This window comes from Microcebus murinus, chromosome 26 (assembly GCF_040939455.1).
Source record: "Microcebus murinus isolate Inina chromosome 26, M.murinus_Inina_mat1.0, whole genome shotgun sequence".
In the NCBI taxonomy this organism is placed as follows: Eukaryota; Metazoa; Chordata; class Mammalia; order Primates; family Cheirogaleidae; genus Microcebus; species Microcebus murinus.
The window spans coordinates 15,578,543-15,600,095 of NC_134129.1; the positions used below are offsets into that span (position 1 = coordinate 15,578,543).

Genomic DNA, 21,553 nt, shown 5'->3' on the forward strand with positions numbered 1-21,553 from the left:
GCTGGACTCCTGGCTGCCTGTGGTCAGGACAGTCACTACAGCAAAGACTTGGGGCACTACACAAGACTACACAAGTCACTACACAAGACTTGGGCAGTCTTGTGCACCAAGAGCACAGCATGTTGGAGTTACAAAAAGTCATTGAAGCAGTCATCCCCACCCTTTGAGAGTTCACAGTCTAAGAGGAACCTTTCTGGAAGAGGCAGTCTCACCATGGATAGCCACGCCAGGCAAAGACTCAGCTCATAAAAGACGCCATCAGTCCACACTGCCTCTGACCGCTTGTCTGTGTTGCTGGCCATTGAACCTGGCAAGGCTCTGCTCCACCAGCAACTTGGCAAGACCCAGGACAGAGAGACAGAGAAATGCCTATTGGCATATTAGGAACTGTGCCCTTATCTCCATATTTTATTACTTTTTAACCTCCCTAACCTCCCTTTCCCCCCTTTTTTGGGGGAAAGATGGGAAAAATATAATAAAGAAAGCTTAGATGTGAGCGCTTGAAATTGGGCACAGCTCGGGTGTCTTGTTTGATTTCAGTTAAGTAACTCTCTGGGAAGACCTACACTGGGGTCCGTGTTTTGGAAGATACAGGTGAGTCATTAAAAAACGATATCCACATTTTTCAAAGTACGTGCCATTAGATTATTCATCATGACACAACGTCTACCTCTAACTTTCATTTGCCTTTGTCTTGTTTTCATTCATTCAGAATGTGATTAAAAAAGAAAAAATCTCTTGGATTAAAGCTTCATATACTTGGTCTCATCCCAGGATTGAAATATTTAAAAAGCTTGTGATAATTCGGCTGGACTTATTTTTACATCTTTTGCTTTAAAATGTACCTATATTTTTATATTGCATACTCCAAATACATATATATATAAAGAAGTCTCCGATGCGTCCTCAGAATGTACTGCATTGTGGTTGTCCTCATTCATTTCTCATCTGTTCCTTTTTAGGCCCAGAGATTCATCTCATTTTCGATTTGTGTCATTTCCAAAGCAAAGCTATTTTGGTGAGTATATTTGCCAGGCCTCTTCGCATTCTCTTCTCCCTTTGTAAAATTTTCTTTAACCATGATTTGTGATGGAATGAGATGTTTTCCAAAAAAAAAAAAAAAATCATTGCAGTGATCCAATTAACTGATTGTCAAGATGGAAATATATTTCCGAAAGCAGGTGTCTATGGCCTAGCGCTGGCTAAGCACAAGCTCAGGTCCCTTCTCCTGCCAGGGGCCTGTACGGGGTGAAGCTGCGTGTGCAAGGGAGAAGGGGGTCTCAGGGGACCACCCCCCAGGTGCTTACCGAGCACGAGTCCATCTCTCGGAAACTCCCATCTGGAGTCGTAAGGCAACTGCATGGGATCCACGTAGATGTATTCATGTCCGTCAGGGCTGATGGACTCGATGACCCTCCAGCGAATTTCATACCTCGGTTTCTATAAGTGACCAGGACGGGCAACTGGTGAGTGACCAAAGTCCCAATGCACCAAAGCCCAGCTACAGCAGCCAGGCAGACACAACAGCATCCAACAACATGCATCCAACATACAATCACTGAGCTCTTTCTCTGTGCCAAGCCCTGAACTAGGTGGTTATTCTTCTCGCTCTTATTGGCGTCGAAGATTTTTTTTAGTTCTTTTGGGGAAATATCTACCTGTTTCCAAATGACAACCAGGACAATAAGGGAGATGATCACAATCACCAACAGCACCAGCACCGCGGCTGCCACCGTGAGTTCCGAATGCAGGGCTGGGGACAAGAGAGAGGGACAGTGAAAGATTTCCTAAGGACATGCAGGGGGCGCGGGGAGGTGGGGGTGGCTGGGCCGGGGACCTCTCTCTGCTGCTGCGGGCGTGAGGCTGCCTGGCTCTCCCTTGGGGACAGGCAGTACCATCTCTCAAACACCTGCACACCGGACACTATGCCCGTTCTTCTCTGAGATGAGAGAGGAACACGATTCCATCAGGGGAGCTCAAAGCTTTCTCCAATAGTAACCTTTCAGACAGAGTTTGAACAGGCACAATAAAGATCGGTCAATGGGATGGAGAGCCACTATACATCTAGAAACTTCTACTTCTATAAAGCTCATTTTGAAAGGTCGTATTTTGCTCCTATTGCTTTTGGCTTCATTGATTTGTAAGGAACAGATGAGATAGACGACCCTCCTTCCACACCTCCCTCCCCATACACAGGCGCTCAGACCAAGTACCGTATTTCCCCAAAAATAAGACAGGGTCTTATATTTATTTTTCCTCAAGAAGACACCCTAGGGCTTATTTTCAAAGCATGTGTTATTTTTTTTTTAAGGACGGTACAACCATCTCCATTGATTCAAATAGAGTGAAGTCGTCTTCTTCTGGAACATCATCATCACTCTCCAAACCCCGAATTCCGTCCTGAATGTCTTGTGACTCTATTTCCTTTAGAACCACCGGCCCCGATCTCTCCTGTGGAGCACTAGAGCTGTCATGTGGCAGATGAGAAGGGCTGCTCGTGTTCTTTCCCGCTCCGAGACGACATGCATGGGTTGTGCAGATTCGCTGCGCAGCCACGCCCATCACTGGGGCTGATTTTCATAGCCACGCCCATCACTAGGGCTGATTTTCATAGCCACACCCATCACTAGGGCTGATTTTCATAGCCACGCCCATCACTAGGGCTGATTTTCATAGCCACGCCCATCACTAGGGCTGATTTTCATAGCCACGCCCATCACTAGGGCTGATTTTAATAGCCACGCCCATCACTAGGGCTGATTTTTGGGGTAGGGCTTCTACTGCGCACATGCTTAGACATCCTGCTAGGGCTTATTTTATGGGGAAGTCTTATTTTCGGGGAAACACGATAAGACTGAGTAGCTGTGTTATTAGCCGTGCACAACGTCAAGGAGCCTCTGTGAGATGCAGTTTGGGGTCTGAAATTGGAAAGAAGGGCCCAGGTGCCTTCCAGGGCATTCCCAGCTGAGTGTCTGCCTTGGGGGCTTCATTCCCACGGGACCCTGGGTGGGATTCCAAGTCCCGCCTCAGGGAGACAGGGCTCAGCTCCTTCGCTGTCCTCAGTGCAGGGCAACTCACTGGGCGCCACCAGCTTCAGCTCTCGGCTCTCAGCGCTGAGGAGGTTCTTGGCCAGGCAGCGAACTGCGATGATCTCCTCCACTTTGGCGAACGTCACCCGGCCCTCCACGGTGTTCCTGCCCCGGGGCCGCAGCTCCATGTGGATGTTTGACACGTTGCTGGCCAGCATGGTCCAGGAAGTTTCGTTATTACACCTAAAGGGAAAAAAAAGAGCCTAAGTACAGGGCCAATGATTGACAGTCACGCACTCGAGCGGAGCAACGAGAATAGGCTGAGACGGCTTCAGGGGTGCTGGCCCCTGCGACATTTGGGGGCGCCACACCCCGACTGTCACATTTCCCGTGCAGATTTAACACGAGGACCTGTTTGCACATGCTCAGGCGGGAATAACCCACTCACGGATAACCGAAAGCTGATTAGGAAGGAGCCAGAGGGAAACACGTTTGATAAAATATGATGGCCCTTCCCCGGCCTGGAACCCCTACGAGCAAACCGAATGGCTACACTTCAAGCAGGTTTGAGGATCCCAATTTTCCACCCCTTTCTAGAAGGCCTGGCGCCCACCCTCCCCTCTCACCGCCCACACTGGCAAGAGCCCCCGACAGTCGGTCACCGGGGTTGGTGACAGCCATCCTTCGGACCCCGAGGTAAGGCCTAGATTCCAGCTCCAGCCTGGGATCTACCAAAGCTCCAGCCAACATCCAGGTCCACCCCCGCCAGCCCCAGGAGAGGGCAGGGCCAGAAGTCTCAGCCTTCAGGAAGAAACCATAGAACCTTCTGGGCACAACCATCACCATGGGTGGAAGAGTGAACTAGTGTAGCCCACGTGGCCATTCAGAAAGTTGTCGGATCAGGTAAGGAAGGAGGAGCCGGTGTGCTAACGCCCCCTAAACCCGGGTGCAGGAGGGCGTGAGCGGTCACGCGGCACTATTGTCATTTACATCCACGTGCCAAGCCAGCCACCAAAGTTCACCAGATAAGGAACATGAGATAAAAACGTGGGCCAGGGTAGCAAAAATTTTCTTAGGATACTGGTTCTTTTTTTTTTTTTTTTAATTTTTTTTCTGTGTTTTTTTTTAGTTGTCCAATTAATTTCTTTCCAATTTTAGTAGAGGCGGGGTCTCACTCTTGCTCAGCCTGGTTTCGAACTCCTGACCTCGAGCGAACCTCCCGCCTCGGCCTCCCAGAGTGCTAGGATCACAGGCGTGAGCCAGGATAGTGGCTCTTAAAATTTATCCTTTTTCAGATGAGAGCCCTCTTTGAGAGCGTGATGCCAGCCAGGGACCTCCTCCCCCAGCGACTCATGGGCACATGCGCACGCCCTGTTCGGAACCCTGTCTCATCATTTGTAAGCAGCGTGGGCCTCAGGCCAAATGCGACTCACAAATACCCAAAAAAAGGCCAACAGAAGAAGAAATGAAATGTATCTGTGGCCCTTTGTGTCAAGGGAGAGGCATTCCGACCACAGAAGAAGAAGAAGCAACATCTGGTCCCCGTACTTCTTGATATCCTTGCAGATCATCCACTGGATGTCGGGCAGGGGCGTGCCTTCGGCCGTGCACTGCACCGTCTGGGCCCCTGTCGGGCCGTTGTGGTCATCAACCAAGTCCAGGATGGAGGGGGGCACTGCAAGAGGTGGACAGGGGTCAGACCTGAAGAGTCCCAGATCTTGCAGGGACAGGGATGTAGGGGACTGACATTATATTTTCCTAGTTCAAGAATTAAAGTTAGTCAGTAATGTCCGTGTTCTGCCCAGAGTGTTTGAAAGTAATGTGTTCCGGCCAAGGTCCTTGTGATAAACAAGGATGCTGCCTGGGGGCATAACAAAGGACCTGAGTTGCAAGTAAGCAAGAGCTGCCCTGCCCCACAGCATTGGGGGTCTGGAGGCCACACGATAAACCCATTGTTCCTGTGATTGCTGCGTACACCCCATAAGATGGCTGGTTAGTCAATGACGGGTAAGACCCCTCAAGGGAAGGGCGACCTAAGCCAGGCACAGCCGCCGGGGTTCAGCCGAAGATCTTAGTGGGTCACCCTAAGAGAAGCTGGGGATGAGAAATGCCCCCTGTGGCTCACCTTGCCCATCCTTGCTAATCTCGGTCCTTTACTCCTAGGGCCTAGAGCAACCATCTTGAGATTCTGAGTCTGCTTCCCTAAGGCTATTCCAGAATTTACGGCTCTCACTGCCACACCTGGGCGGTTACGTACAAGGAACTAACTTTAATTTTTTAGAGTATACAAATAAAACTGACCCAGTGTATTATTACTCAAGTCAACCGTTTGTACATGTGTCTACATTTTTCTTTGTGTTCTGCGTTTGTGTTTTATGTTCTGGGTTCATCCTCCGTCCTGTAAACGGGCCACGGCACAGGGGGACCTGCGCTCAGAACCCGTCCACGTGGCATTGGAGTCACCCCAGAGGACCTGAAACCAGGTGCCCTTGTGTAGACAGACCCACTCGGTCAAGAGCGTTTTCGCAGTTTCGGTGTTTTGGGAATTTATGCCTGGGGTGTTTTAAATCGGGAGTGAAGAAAGTGAAAAGTTCCTGCAGTTATTTGGCTTGAAAGGCAAAGAGGCTCTTAAAACTATGTCATAGCTTAGGATGCAAGTGATGGATTCCGCTAAAGCATAATCTAAAGCAGCATCCACCAAAGGGCAAATGTGGGATATTATTAGATTTTAAAGATTCTCTTTTTAATCTGGGGTCCAGTATGTTTTTTTTCTTTTTTGGAGACAGAGTCTCACTCTGTTGCCCAGGCTAGAGTGAGTGCCGTGGCATCAGCCTAGCTCACAGCAACCTCAAACTCCTGGGCTCAAGCGATCCTCCTGCCTCAGCCTCCTGAGCAGCTGGGACTACAAGCACGCGCCACCATGCCCGGCTAATATATTTTTAGTTGGCCAATTAATTTCTTTCATCTCTTTTTAGTAGAGATGGGGTCTCACTCTTACTCAGGCTGGTCTCGAACTAGGGGACCAGTACGTTAGAGATATGCTAATACTTGTATCACAGACTCACTGTGAGACTCCAGTGAGCCCACCTAGCACAGTACGGGGCACACGGGAGAGACTCGGTGAACAGGTGCTGAACTTGAGTGTAAGTGGATTTGGGCACTCCACTCTGGCAGGGACCCCCACACCGTGTCTACACGGGCAGCCAAGCAAAACCCTGCGGAACAATTCAAGGTCACCTGGACCAAAAAGCATCGCTTCCCTCTTCTCAGAACTGGAGGCGCCGTGTTGAGAATCGGGCGCTAAGAGAGCTGGTGGAACCTGGAGAATTCCTGGACTGCTCCAGAGTAACCCAGAACCTTCCAGAAACACCTGAATTCATGAGTCCAGCAAAGCTACCCCTGATGTGTGACATCCCCAGTCCCCGATTCTCCCCCTTAAGTGTTGCTTTTCCTCCACAACCTGTGAGGAAAGTTCCAGGCTCTCTTCGGGGGACAGATTGCCTCGTTCGCTGAGCTAGCATCCTCTTCCCGACGCCTTCACATACCTTGAGTTAACAGCTCAAACGTGTAGCTCTTCATGTCGTCCTCGTTTTGAACGACAATAGTGTAGTGGCCGCTGTCTTCTTCCTTTGCACGGATCAGCTTTAACTTGCTTCGATATCTTAAGAGAAAAGGATTTTGTTTCAACAAGCAGTAGCTACATAAATTCCCATCATTTAAGCAACGACAGTCTTCATTTAAATTTTATTTTTGCAAAAAAGCCAAAACATCTTTTTTTTTTTTTTTTTTGGTTTCTTGTCCGCATCACCTCTTTCCTGGGATTCTCAGTATGCTTCCCACATGCCAAAGGTCTGAATCACACACAGATTTCTTACGGGAGAAAAACCAGATATTCTGAGATGAGCAATGGCCATTGCCAAGAGCTGTCGGTTCTGCTAAGACCTGACTTGTGAATGGAAATGAACACAGCCTACTGGCTTTTCTCTTTTCAAAAATTCTTGATTTTACCTTTTTAAAAAAAAGATTTGCCTCCCCTAAATATCACATCGTTTAGGTGGTTCAGCCAAAAATACAATGGAGGCCAGGTGTGGTGGCTCACGCCTATAATCCCAGCACTCTGGGAGGCCGAGGCTGGAGGATCACTCAAGGTCAGGAGTTCCAAACCAGCCTGAGCAAGAGTGAGACCCCCCCCTCTCTACTAAAAATAGAAAGAAATTAATTGGCTAACAACTATATATAGAAAAAATTAGCCAGGCATGGTGGCACGTGCCTGTAGCCCTAGTACTGTGGGAGGCCAAGGCAGGATTGCTCAAGGTCAGGAGTTCGAGACCAACCTGAGCAAGAGCAAGACCCTGTCTCTTCTAAAAATAGAAAGAAATTAGCTGGATAACTAAAAATATATAGAACAAATTAGCTGGGCATGGTGGTGCATGCCTGTAGTCCCAGCTACTCGGGAGGCTGAGGCAGGAGGATTGCTTGAGCCCAGGAGGTTGAGGTTGCTGTGAGCTAGGCTGATGCCACGGCACTCACTCTAGCCTGGGCAACAAAGTGAGACTCTGTCTCAAAAAAAAAAAAAAACACAATGGAGAAAAGAATGAGGATCCAGTCTACATATCAACACGGGGAGGTCTCTAGTTTGTAACATTCCTACCTGCTTGGATTTGCTTAAAGAAACTCTAAGGTTTCCTAAGCACCTAATGAAGCTAACAAAGGTACTTCCGTTTGGGGAGGAGGGAGGAACTAGACAGGCACAGACAGGAGTAGAGTGAGGCTTCTCACATGCATCCTCTTTATGTCTGATTCCTTTTGAAGCTTGGGATTCTATCACCTATTCAAAAAACTAAGTTAGAAAAAAATATACCTCTTCATACTTCACTGGAAGAAAATTTCCCCAGGAGATTTTACATGAATTACAAATGGCAATTGGCCCTGTGTGTGTGCGCATAAATATAGTCTTTGCCCATTTGCTTGTCCTTTATAAATCATCACAGTGTGGAGAACCAACCAGAAGGGAGAAGGAACACACTGCTCATGGAGTGAGAGAAGACCATGGCTCGTGTCAGTAAAATTCTCCATGCCTCAGTTTCCCTATCTGTAAAATGCGATAATTGTACACTGAGTACAGAGTCACTCTGAAGATTCATTAAATGACATTATATAAGGGAAAGCATTTCCTAGGCTCAAAAGCACTCTGCAAACGCTGGGCGTTGGGATCTCCGAGAAGAGGCTGGGGTGACTTTTTCTCTGCCACCTGACGCTGGTTGAGCTTCAGGACTGGATTTCCTCAGAGTGCCCTTTTAGGCAGAGCCGGTTTGCCAAACGATCCTCTGTCATTCATTGCTCCTTCTTGTTCAGCCAAGAAAGCCAGTGGGTTCAAGAGCTCTAAGCCAGACGCCCCGCCCACCATGTCCATTCTGGTATTCTCTGGCCCGTAAGAGGAACGAGAAAAACACGTGCTCAAGGATTCTTAAATCACCCTAAGGGACAGCTTTCCAGAACCGCTCAGTTCTGCGAACTTGTCTCGTCATTGCAGACAGTGATCACGTGCACGCTTGAAGCGTTAGCTGTGCCAGGAGTACCCCATTCCCCTCTGGCCTGGTGGAAAGTTCCAGGTGGAAGGTCCCCCCCTGTCTTTGTGCACCTTCATGTCATGCCATCAGCAAGCCTTCCAGATTTAGTATTCCACTTCGCTTGCCCTTCGCTGTTCTCTAGAGGTGGTAAAATTCCATTGCTCGGACATGCTTCTCCATTACACGTGGAATTTAGTCCAGAAAGAAGAAAGCAAATCTTGACGTTGAGTGAACGGATGAGAAAGGTTCTGTTCTCCCCTTTCCTAGAGGCTTGAAACATAGGACTGGACTTTTGTCTGTCTGGGATGATTTCTGACAAAGGTATAGTGCTGAATTCGCTGGGCCCTTCTACATGCACCTTCTAGGCCGGGCGAGGTGGCTCACACCTGTAATCCTTGCATTCTGGAAGGCCAAGCTGGGTGGATCGTTTGAGCTCAGGAATTGAAGACCAGCCTGAGCAAGAGCAAGACCCTGTCTCTACTAAAAAAACTAGAAAAAAATTAGCTGGACAACTAAAAATATATATAGGAAAAATGAGCCAGGCATGGTGGTGCATGCCTGTGGTCCCAGCTACTCGGGAGGCTGAGGCAGGAGGATCGCTTGAGCCCAGGAGTTGGAGGTTGCTGTGAGCTAGGCTGACGCCACCGCACTCTAACCTGGGCAACAGAGTGAGACTCTGTCTCAAAAACAAACAAACAAACAAAAAAAGATGCATTTTCTGACTTCGGTGCTAGTCTTAGCTGAAAACTGCAAGAGATCTCAAGATACCATCTGATCCAATTCCTAACCTTGAAGAACATGAGATATTGCTTATCCAACATTGTAGACGAGGAAATTGAGGCTGAGGGATGACTTGCCCAAAACTCCACGCTGGTTAAGAGAGGAGAGTGATCTGCCCCTCTGTTCAAAAAAGCAGGGATCCCAGATGAGTCACTGCACATCTCTCTCCTGACCCAATGCAGCCAGGATCTCCTCTTATTTCCCGTGGAGTCCTCCACTGGGGCAAAAATTTTCCAAATTAAGTCAACGAAGTTTTGTTTCATGTAAGTTTATGTGATAATTGCTTCGCAAGGAAAATCACCAGACGTTGCCGCCACTTGCAATATGGATGATGCACATCAAGGAATATATTCCATCCAAGTGGGTCCAACTGTACTCTTTTCCTCTACCCTTCACTGAATCCGGTGACCTGTCTTTCACTGGGGGTCAAAGCATCTTAATTCTTCTTTCTTCTCATTTTATTGTTAAATACTTACCAGGATACTATTACCATATTGCAATGTTATAATGAAAGGATACTATTACCATATTGCAGTGTTATAATGTTATAAGTTACCAGGAAACTAGGTAACCATGTTGCAATGTTATCATGTTATAAGTTACCATATTGTTACCATATTGCAAATGTTGTTATAAGTTACCAATAAGTTACCATATTGCAATGTTATTATGTTATAAGTTACCAATAAGTTACCATATTGCAATGTTATTATGTTATAAGTTACCAATAAGTTACCATATTGCAATGTTATTATAAGTTACCAATAAGTTACCATATTGCAATGTTATTATGTTATAAGTTACCAATAAGTTACCATATTGCAATGTTATTATGTTATAAGTTACCAATAAGTTACCATATTGCAATGTTATTATAAGTTACCAATAAGTTACCATATTGCAATGTTATTATAAGTTACCAATAAGTTACCATATTGCAATGTTATTATGTTATAAGTTACCAATAAGTTACCATATTGCAATGTTATTATGTTATAAGTTACCAATAAGTTACCATATTGCAATGTTATCATGTTATAAGTTACCAATAAGTTACCATATTGCAATGTTATCATGTTTTAAGTTACCAATAAGTTACCATATTGCAATGTTATCATGTTTTAAGTTACCAGGATACTATTACCATATTGCAATGTTATAATGATTTCCACATCTCTTAACTCAGACTGCCACATTTTACAGATTGACTTTGGGTTTGGGTTGTAAGACATGCACAAACCTCTGTCTATCTAGGTACACATGCTACGAAAAAAAAGGCATACTTGAGAAGGGTATTTGTTTACCTTATTTCCTGAATCTTTTCCACATCGGTGGTGATCTCGGTGAGATTTTCAATCAAAGTCAGGTTGTCCTTCAGCCAGGATATCCTGGGAGGAGGGTAGGCCCGCACGTCCACCACGAAATGTTTGACTTCGTGCAGGTTGACGGCTTCCAACTGGCTGAAGGTGGGTTTGATGTCAATGAACCCTTTCTCTGCGCAGGGGAGAGTTTCCATTAAATAAGGATTAGCTAGCCGGGCATGGTGGCGCATGCCTGTAGTCCCAGCTACTCGGGAGGCTGAGGCAGGAGGATCGCTTGAGTCTAGGAGTTGGAGGTTGCTGTGAGCTAGGCTGACGCCACGGCACTCACTCTAGCCTGGGCAACAGAGTGAGACTCTGTCTCAAAAAAAAAAAAAAAAAATGCAAGAAAAAATAATTTAAGGCCGGGCGTGGTGGCTCACGCCTGTAATCCTAGCACCCTGGGAGGCCAAGGCTGGAGGATCACTCAAGGTCAGGAGTTCAAAACTAGCCTGAGCAAGAGCAAGACCTCGTCTCTACTATAAATAAAAAAGAAATTAATTGGCCAACTAATATACATAGAAAAAATTAGCCGGGCATGGTGGTGCATGCCTGTAGTCCCAGCTACTCGGGAGGCTGAGGCAGGAGGATCGCTTGAGCCCAGGAGTTGGAGGTTGCTGTGAGCTAGGCTGACGCCACAGCACTCACTCTAGCCTGGGCAACAGAGTAAGACTCTGTCTCAAAAAAAAAAAAAAATTTAAAAATAAAAATAGATAGAAAGCGGAATATACCATGCACAGAAATGGTGACTTTCTTCATCTCCTTGACCTCCTTGGTGGCCTGGCGAGCCGCACATTCGTAGTCTCCGCTGTCTTTCACCGTGGCCTCGGGGACGCTCAGCGTGTACACCAACTTGATGAACGGGACTTTGATCTCCTCCAGCATCGTGACACCTTTGCCCTTCTGCAGCAGAACGGGCAGAAAACCGACTGTCAAAAGCTCGCTCCTAGGCCGGGCGCGGTGGCTCACGCCTGTAATCCTAGCACTTTGGGAGGCCGAGGAGGGCGGATTGCTCAAGGTCAGGAGTTCGAAACCAGCCTGAGCAAGAGCGAGACCCCGTCTCTACCAAAAATAGAAAGAAATTAATTGACCAACTAAAAATATATATAAAAAAAATTAGCCGGGCGTGGTGGCGCATGCCTGTAGTCCCAGCTACTCGGGAGGCTGAGGCAGGAGGATCGCTTGAGCCCAGGAGTTTGAGGTTGCTGTGAGCGAGGCTGACGCCACAGCACTCACTCTAGCCCGGGCAACATAGCGAGACTCTGTCTCAAAAAAAAAAAAAAAAAAAAAGAATAATACCTATTAATTATTAAACATTTATCTATGTGCAAAAAGTATTTAAAGGATTTATCTCCCCAAAATATGAACAGTGATGCTATGGGAAGTAGCTTTTCCTCTGTAGGTCTATATTTTATAAAGTTTTAACAATAACATTTTTTTAAAGTGCAAATCGCTATCCTATGTTTCTCTCTAAAATAAAAAAGAAAAGAAAAAAATGGTTTTTATAAAACAATGCTTTGATTATACATTTGTGAGCCAAACAGCAATGCACTTTAGTAAGAATTTTCTGTCTCCCATTATGAATGGAAAGAAGCGTTTATGTTTTAAGGATTAAAGGCACTCAAGTGTGAACAGAAAAACCAAACCGCTTCGTATTCCAGGGAAGATGTACACATATTGGACTATAAAGGTCCTTTCAAAGCATGAGATTTATAAGGCAATGCATGAAGATGCCCACCTTCCATCAGATGCCCAGGAACAAAAGAAGACTGGCAGCAAATGCAAGAAGAGAATTGGACAACAGGAATCAGAGAAATGGATGGAAGGAGAGAAAGCCATCAAATGCCAGGAAGAGCAGGGAGCAGAAACTCAGAAGAAACTTAGAAGAAATTTATAAGAAATTTACAAGAAATTTACAGGATGGCACAGGGTCCCGGGTGCCAGCAAAGCAGAAAAGGAAGGGGAGCGGGCAACCAACACTATCTGATGCCTCGAAACCCAAAGGCATGGGAGAGCAGTGAGAATGAATGACTGTCCCAACAATTAGCAGACTGGAGACAATCCAGTTGCTTTCTGATTTTTTTTTTTTTTTGGTTGTTATGTTGCCAAAGGACCTTCCTGTTTCTTTCTGACTTCTGAAAAAGAAGACTCGGCGCACGCTCTTTGTGCATCCTGAAGGCCCTGGTCCAGCTAGCATCATCTCAAACTCTCCCACTGATCGAGAAACCTTGCAGGCCATCCGATCAAATGTGCGCATTGTAGAGATGGGAAGTGAAGGTCCACAGAAGGTCAGGGACAGGCAGAACTCGAGCTCAGGTCTTTGCACCCCGCTGCGCTCTGCTGAAGCCCCTCCACGTCTAGGGGTACCTACCACCATGCCCGGGTAGGTCCACTGAAGGTCAACCACCTCGTTGTTGAAGACAGAACAGGTGACCACGATGGTCTCCCCTGACTTGTACACGGTTTTGAGAGCTTCCATTTCCAGATCGAGTTCTGATGTTGCTAGAAGAAAGAACAAACACAAGCACCTAAAAACCCATAGGACAGTCAGGATCTCATAAGGTTTGGTTTTTTTTTTTTAAAGAAAATTCTAGAAAATAATTTGCAAACCAGTTTGATGGAGACAAAAATCAAGAAAGTCTCAGAAGTCTTGATGTTGAATTGGTCTACAATCTGGCATGTAGTTATGATGCAGAAATAAAAAGTCACAATAACAGTAAAAATCAATTTCCAATTCAACAGAACACCACATTCCTGAGCAGTTGGGGCCATTACGGTTATATTCTTCTATAATCACCTTGACCCATGTGTTTATTCATTTATTCAACCAACCTCTACTGACCCACACTGCTCTGGGCAATTTGCGTCCTACCCCATCCTAAAACAAGCCAGGCTCTGATTTTACAATGCCATACTCTTGCTCCACACAGGGTTAGGGCTCAAATCTGTTGATCCCAGGGATCAACACCTAAGTGGACATATAGGAATAACATTTCTCGAGAGTCGGGCAGGTGGGAGGGGAGCGGAGGGGATGGGTATATACAAGCATAATGAGTGAGATGTGCAACATTTGGGGGATGGCCACGCTTGAACCTCTGACTCAAGGAGGGAGGGGGGAGCATGGGCAATATACGTAACCTTAACACTTATACCCCCGTAATATGCTGAAATGAAAAAAAAAAAATCTGTTGACTCCAGAGTGTATTATACTCCCCCATTTATACCGACCACTCACATCAAAGGGATGAAATCTACCCCCACAATCTTTCCTCCAAATTGAAGTCACTTTTCTTAAGTCACTAAAATTAATCTAGGCGTCCAACCTCCCCAGGCGTTTGTTTGTTTTTTAGTCAGGAAAAGTGGATAAAACAGTAAGAGGCTTATGCAAGGAAGAATTCCTTACAGTATTTTCGAAGTCAGCTGATGAAAGGTGAATTCTTATAGGGGTAGGCAAGCTTTAGCCTTTGGTGACTCTAAGCTTAGTATTATTATAGCCATAGAGGTCAGCCTGACATCGTATTAGGCGGGGCCCTAAATCCCCAAATCGGAATTTCTGGTCTCTAACACCAGGGATGGTGATTGCTGGGGGAAAAAAAAAATCCTACATGCATCTGATGATTTTGCCTGTCACTCTGATTTAAAGGAGAGAGAGGGCACAAGTACCTTTTAAAGCATAAACATTAAATGGTATGGTCTGGAAGGTCTTTCCTTTGACAGTGGCCTCGCAGATATAGGGCCCGACAGAGAAGGTCCCATTAAAGCCCTGCCTGCTGTCATAGAAGGCGGGGACCACCCCGTCACTGTTATGTAAGGTCACGGGCGTCTCAGGGTCGGTCGTGCGACACGGAATGATGGCGGACTCGTCATCCTCCACGATGACCAAATAATCTGTCATTCCGAGAGGCACAAAGGCTACATCCGGGTCTGTGGTTTACAAAAAGAAAGAAGACTCTGTTAGGCATTCATCTCATCTTCACACATATAATCCAGAAACGCCACCCCACTGGCATTATTCTTACCAGGTACGAATTGTACCTTTACACAAATATCCAGAAGATTCGCCCCACCGACACTAATCATTGTGATGGCTAGAAGGTGACTTTGAAATATGAATAATATCAAGTTGCGTGCACCCTAACAACAAATGCTAACGATAAATGTAAATACTAGCCAGTAATCTAGATCAAATTTAAGCAACCACTAAAACCAACAGTAGCCAATAAGATGCTATAGTCCAACTCTGTTCAAAACAAGAAAAAATACTCTTAATTTTTAAATTATAGAATGCTTTTTAAAAACTCCTATCACCTATAGTCAGTACTATTGAGAAATAAAATAGAAATTTATTTATGAAAGAGTAATCCCTTGAGTAATACGTAAAATTTATAATTCCATAGCCTGAAATTTCCTTTCCAAAAGAAAACCAGCTACTTAAGCTACTATGGTAAAAAAAAAAAAAAAAGCATTAGCTGCAGAAATGGCCCCTAAGTCTCCATTATTGCTATTAAAAGATCTCTGTTGGCTGGGCACAGTGGCTCATGCCTGTAATCCTAGCACTCTGGGAGGCCAAGGCACGAGGATTGCTTGAGGTCAGGAGTTCGAAACCAGCCTGAGCAAGAGCGAGACCCCCGTCTCTACTATAAATAGAAAGAAATTAATTGGCCAACTAACATATATAGAAAAAAAATTAGCCGGGCATGGTGGCGCATGCCTGTAGTCCCAGCTACTCGGGAGGCTGAGGCAGGAGGATTGCTTGAGCCCAGGATTTTGAGGTTGCTGTGAGCTAGGCTGATACCATGGCACTCTAGCCTGGGCAACAAAGCGAGACTCTTTCTCAAAAAAAAAAAAAAAAAAAAGATCTCTGTTGGACAGCAATGCAGGGGCTACTTGGGTGGTGTTTGTGCTGGGCGGGTGGCAGAGGGTACAAGAAGAATTTTTGTACAATCTTAGGTGGATCAGAACTTCAGGACTCTTGAACTCTCTTCCCAGCAGAGGGAAAAAAATCCCTCCACACTGAAAAGATTTTGCTGAAAGAGCCCAAGTATGAATTAAGTTGGGGTGATGCTCTAATACCCATCTATTTTAAAACAAAAAAATATATTTTTTTTGAGACAGAGTCTCGCTTTGTCACCCAGGCTAGAGTGAGTGCCGTGGCGTCAGCCTAGCTCACAGCAACCTCCAACTCCTGGGCTCAAGCGATCCTCCTGCCTCAGCCTCCCGAGTAGCTGGGACTACAGGCATGTGCCACAGTGCCCGGCTAAGTTTTTTCATATATTTTTAGTTGGCCAATTAATTTCTTTCTATTTTTAGTAGAGATGGGGGGGTCTCCCTCTTGCTCAGGCTGGTTTCGAACTCCTGACCATGAGCGATCCTCCCACTTCGGCCTCCCAGAGTGCTAGGATTACAGATGTGAGCCACCGCGCCCGGCCAATTTTTTTACTGTTAAGAAGGAAAGTTCATTTGGATAAGAGTGTCATGAAAGAAGTGAAAAAGTTCTAAATCCCTGGGGAGGCCCATAGTTAGGGAGAACAGGAAAGGAAGCCCATTAAAAAACTGAAAAATAAGGCCAGGCGCGGTGGCTCACACCTGTAATCCTAGCACTCTGGGAGGCCGAGGCAGGTGGATTGCTCAAGGTCAAGAGTTCGAAACCAGCCTGAGCAAGAGCGAGACCCCATCTCTACTAAAAATAGAAAGAAATTAATTGGCCCACTAAAAATATATATAGAAAAAATGAGCCGGGCATGGTGGCGCATGCCTGTAGTCCCAGCCACTCGGGAGGCTGAGGCAGGAGGATCACTTGAGCCCAGGAGTTTGAGGTTGCTGTGAGCTAGGCTGATGCCACGGCACTCTAGCCTGGGCAACAGAGTGACACTCTGTCTCAAAAAAAAAAAAAACTGAATATAGCTGTGAAATGTTGACAATAAATATTTTCCGATAATGACATTACAAAGGATCTTTATTTGTGTGTGTTCTCCTATAGTTTTCAAATTTTGTCTAGTAGATATTTATTATTTTTATATTTTTAATAAACCATGGCCCAGGTGTGGTGGCTCACAATGATAATCCTAGCACTCTGGGAGGCCGAGGTGGGAGGATCGCTCAAGGTCAGGAGTTCGAGACCAGCCTGAGCAAGAGCGAGACCCTGTCTCTAAAAATAAAAATAAAAAAATAAAGAGGCCGGGCACAGTGGCTTACATCTGTCATCCTAGCACTCTGGGAGGCCGAGGCGGGAGGATCGCTCAAGGTCAGGAGTTCGAAACCAGACTGAGCAAGAACGAGAGTCTCTCTCTACTAAAAATAGAAAGAAATTGGCCAACTAATGATATACAGAAAAATGAGCCGGGCATGGTGGCGCATGCCTGTAGTCCCAGCTACTGGGGAGGCTGAGGCAGGAGGATTGCTTGAGCCCAGGAGTCTGAGGTTGCTGTGAGCGAGGCTGACGCCAGGGCACTCACTGTAGCCTGAGCAACAAAGCGAGACTCTGTTTCAAAAAAAAAAAAAAAGAAAGAAAGAAAGAAAGAAACTTAGTACGACGAACAGGAGAGACACCGCAGGACCCGTGGGCTCACCGGGCACATAGATGTAGATGTGTCTGCCCTCGAGCTCGCTCTCTTCCGTCTGCGTGTGGTTGTAGTAGCAAGTGTACCAGCCCGTGTGGGCTGCCGAGGCGCTGGCCACTTCCAGGACCGTCACAAAGAGGCCACTGTTGTTCTCCTCGTTTCTGATGTCCACGTTGGGGTTGTCGTCTTCAGACATGGGGTACTGCCAGCTCAGTTCGCTCTCCCCAAAGCATCTCAGAGAGAAGGACGAATTCAGCTGCACGACCTTTTCATTTTCGTTTGGAAGCATAGAGGGGACTGAAAGCTGGCAGAGGATGAGGCCGGGCCCTGGAAGAGGAAACACGCTGTGAATGGGACGCAGCCAGGGAGGGCGCGCTGGCCCGGGGGGACAGAGAGAGGCCACAGTGGCAGCTTATATGAACAACGGGCATTTCTGCGCAAAAATCCGTTAGCTTGGACGCCCATGAAAGGCGCCCACTTATAACGGCCCCTGCATCTGCTGAGAGCAGCAAATGTTCCAAGAGCCTCAATAGCCCCCCAAGCCCCCCTAGATCCACCCCTCCAAACACTCCAATGGATCGAGGAGCCCGATTCCAATTCCATATTTCAGACTCTTATGTGTGACCACAAAATATTCCAAGAGGGCATACATGCAAACACATAGGGCTGTTTACTGTGTTTCCCTGAGTTCAAAAAAAAAAACAAACTGGGATGAGAAGAGAGGCAGGAAGATAGGCTGAGCACAGCCCAAGAATTATATATCTTCCGTCCGGGCGCGGTGGCTCAGGCCTGTAATCCTAGCACTCTGGGAGGCGGAGGTGGGAGGATCGCTCAAGGTCAGGAGTTTGAGACCAACCTGAACAAGAGTGAGACCTCATCTCTACTAAAAAAAAAAAAAAAAACAGAAAGAAATTAATTGGTCAACTAAAAATATATAGAAAAAATTAGCCGGGCATGGTGGCGCATGCCTGTAGTCCCAGCTACTGGGGAGGCTGAGGCAGGAGGATCGTTTGAGCCCAGGAGTTTGAGGTTGCTGTGAGCTAGGCTGACACCATGGCACTCTAGCCCTGGCAACAGAACAAGACTCTGTCTCAAAAAAAAAAAAAAAAAAAAAACGGGATGAGAACAGAGGCAGGGAATAGGCTGAACACAGCCCAAAGCAGATCTGTGCTCAAGAATTACGTACCTTCCATTTCCTAACAGCGCCCCCCACCCCCGGAGTGCTGACCCTCCCTGGTGACTTCCAGGGCCAAAGGCGGATGATGCAGATTCTAACTCACAAAGAAGGAGTAAAGCTCAAGAGTGAAAACTCTAAGTTCATCTCAGAGCCTCCAATTTTAGTCTAGCTTCCCTTGTCTCTAAAATGGATAGAACCGCCACAATGACCTCATTAATTATTAATTAATGGTCTCTAACCTCCCTGGGAGCCTGATAGGGGAATCCTGCTCAATTTCAGTACATAATCATGATTCCTGAAGCTTGTTGAGACAGGAGTTGTAAATGCATCTGGATCCCCTCTTGCCCTGCGGTTGGGGTACACTTGGGGCAGCTTAGAACCACGAAATCTCTGGTCTTGCTCAATTCCACCATACTCAAATGGATAAGACTCAAATTAAGGACACTAACAGGCTGAGTTAACTCCTCACGCTAGAGAAGCACTGTGTTTCACGGTGAACACCTGCAACTCATAAATAAGTGGAAACTAAGAAACTCCAATAAAGTCAACAGACGGCCCCAGTGCCATACTCCTGGTGGAAAAGAAAGAGTGAATAAGATTTCCCGAGAGCCAAGCATTCACCTACCAACTGGATTCAAAGAGAAAGGTAAATCTGACATTGTGAAGCCATGTAAGCATCTTTTGTTAAGAAAGGAATGATTTCCTGGGCAAGAATTTTCTATTTACTCCCTTTGAACTTTTTTTTTTTTTTTTTATGTTGTCCAGACTGGAGTGCAGTGGGTACTCACAAGCACAATCGCAGCCCGAGGCAGCCTCTAACTCCGGCCTCAAGCTATCCTGTCTCAACTGACCCAGTAGCTGGGACTACAAGCACACTCCTGGCCCCAGCCAAATACGTGTTTCCCCAAAAATAAGCCCTACCCATGAAATAAGCCCCAGCAGGATTTCTAAGCATGTGCTCAATAGAAGCCCTACCCCGAAAATAAGCCCTAGAGATGGGCGTGGCTATGAAAATCAGCCCTAGCGGTGGGCGTGGCTATGAAAATCAGCCCTAGTGATGGGCGTGGCTATGAAAATCAGCCCTAGTGATGGGCGTGGCTATGAAAATCAGCCCTAGTGATGGGCGTGGCTGCGCAGCGCATCTGCACAACCCATGCGTGTCGTTGTGGAGCGGGAAAGGACACGAGCAGCCCTTCTCATCCGCCCCGTGAGAGCTCTAGTGCTCCACAGGAGAGATGGGGCCAGTGGTTCTAAAGGAAATAGAGTCGCAAGACATTCAGGATGGGATTCGGGGTTTGGAGAGTGAGGATGATGTTCCAGAAGACGACGACTTCACTCTATTTGGATCAATGTAGATTGTTGTACCTTACTTAAAAAAAAAATAACACATGCCCTGAAAATAAGCCCTAGGGTGTCTTCTTGAGGAAAAATAAATATAAGATCCTGTTTTATTCTCGGGGAAACACGGTAGTCTTGAACTTATCTGACCCATCTCTACTGGAAGCTCTAGGAACAGGACGAGGGTAGGGAGTGAATTGAGACTATTATTACTAACAACACTGCAATGCCAAGATTATCCATATACAAAAACTGCCACTGGAGAACATTCTTTTTGAAATGGCATCAGTGCAAATACAGCAAAGGGGACAACTGCAGGTTCAGGGTCGTTCTAGATAATGTCTTATAAATTTTCTATTCCTCTTCATGCTTTTGGACTGTGCAAATCCACAGAACACAGAACTTAGAAAACAAGGCACCCAGGACAACTAACTCAGGGAGGGGTGGGATCCGTACCTGTGAGGAGGCAGCCTAGGACCAGGAACGTCCGATGGGAAGTCCCCATAGCTCTGGAAAACTGCAAAAGTCAAACAGAAACGGTATTAGCCAAAAGAAGCAACACTTGACCCTACTTCTCCTTCTTTGTGGTCTGCATAATGGAAAACATGAACAGCCTCATTTTAGTCAAAAATGTCCCAAGTTTAAGATTTAAAACAGTGAGATGCCTGGGAAGATAATAGCCCAATTCGGCCCCAAGATCATGACAGGAGCCGGCTGAAGCTGGACCCCCTGTGACCGCTGCAGCCTTTAAATTCTGAAAAGTTCCAGAACGTGTCCAGGAGTACAGGTGAACTGTTCCTTTTACACCACTTAAATTAAGAACGTGAGCCTGGCGCGGTGGCTCACGCCTGTAATCCTAGCACTCTGGGAGGCCAAGGTAGACGAATCACTCAAGGTCAGGAGTTCGAAACCAGCCTGAGCAAAACTGAGACCCCATCTCTACCAAAAATAGAAAGAAATTAACTGGCCAACTAAAAACATATATATATAAAAATGAGCCAGGCGCGGTGGTGCATGCCTGTAGTCCCAGCTACTTGGGAGGCTGAGGCAGGAGGATCGCTTGAGCTCAGAAGTTTGAGGTTGCTGTGAGCTAGGCGGACGCCACGGCACTCTAGCCCAGGCAACAAAGTGAGACTCTGTCTCAAAAATAAAAGAGAGAGAAAGAAAAGAAAAATCCAGTGGATTCCTGTGTGTACCCCTAGTTGGGATCCTGAGTTTTTATGCTTTTTATGTTTGGGGGTTTTTTGGTTGGTTTGGTTGGTTGGTTGGTTGGTTGGTTGGTTGGTTGGAGAAGATCCGGTAAAGAACAGCCTAAATGCAGTTTTGGTGGTGCCTGATCGTGTCTGTTTGCTTCAAGGTGGCCCTACTTGCAGAAATCAGATTTCTTTACTGAGTTCCACCAGGAAAACAGAGGAGGAAAAAATGACAGAGTGAAAGGTGGAATGGGAAGGGGGCAGGCTAGATAGAAAAATTAAAAAAAAATAAAAAAAAAAAGAAGAGAATGAGAAACCATTAATTTTATTAAATTGTATTGATGTTATTTATTTATTTATTTATTTAGAGATGGGGGGCCGTGCCCCGTCATCCAGGCTGGAAGTTTGGTGGCTATTCACAGGTGCAATCATCGCACGCTACAGAGAAACCGTTATTTACTGAGCCAACGTGTTCATGGCTACGCCGAGCTTGTTAAGAGTAACCCTGTGATTATTTCAAGTTGATTCTAAGAACGGGGCAGCCGAGG

At 46.3% G+C, this 21,553-nt stretch overlaps 1 protein-coding gene across 2 annotated transcripts in view; it reads right to left on the bottom strand.

The window, feature by feature from the left end:
* Positions 1 to 21,553, bottom strand: part of PDGFRA (platelet derived growth factor receptor alpha) — a 50,401-nt gene that overhangs the window by 20,890 nt on the left and 7,958 nt on the right. For both annotated transcript variants that reach the window (XM_075997881.1, XM_075997882.1), the window contains exons 2-12: positions 20,269 to 20,329; positions 17,307 to 17,624; positions 14,401 to 14,661; positions 13,109 to 13,239; positions 11,469 to 11,640; positions 10,684 to 10,873; positions 6,575 to 6,690; positions 4,578 to 4,704; positions 3,079 to 3,272; positions 1,659 to 1,753; positions 1,308 to 1,440 (exon numbers count right to left, since the gene is read on the bottom strand). In XM_075997881.1, the coding sequence (XP_075853996.1) occupies positions 1,308 to 1,440; positions 1,659 to 1,753; positions 3,079 to 3,272; positions 4,578 to 4,704; positions 6,575 to 6,690; positions 10,684 to 10,873; positions 11,469 to 11,640; positions 13,109 to 13,239; positions 14,401 to 14,661; positions 17,307 to 17,624; positions 20,269 to 20,317 (1,786 nt within the window). In that variant the 5' untranslated portion in view covers positions 20,318 to 20,329. The remainder of the gene's footprint in view (positions 1 to 1,307; positions 1,441 to 1,658; positions 1,754 to 3,078; positions 3,273 to 4,577; positions 4,705 to 6,574; positions 6,691 to 10,683; positions 10,874 to 11,468; positions 11,641 to 13,108; positions 13,240 to 14,400; positions 14,662 to 17,306; positions 17,625 to 20,268; positions 20,330 to 21,553) is intronic.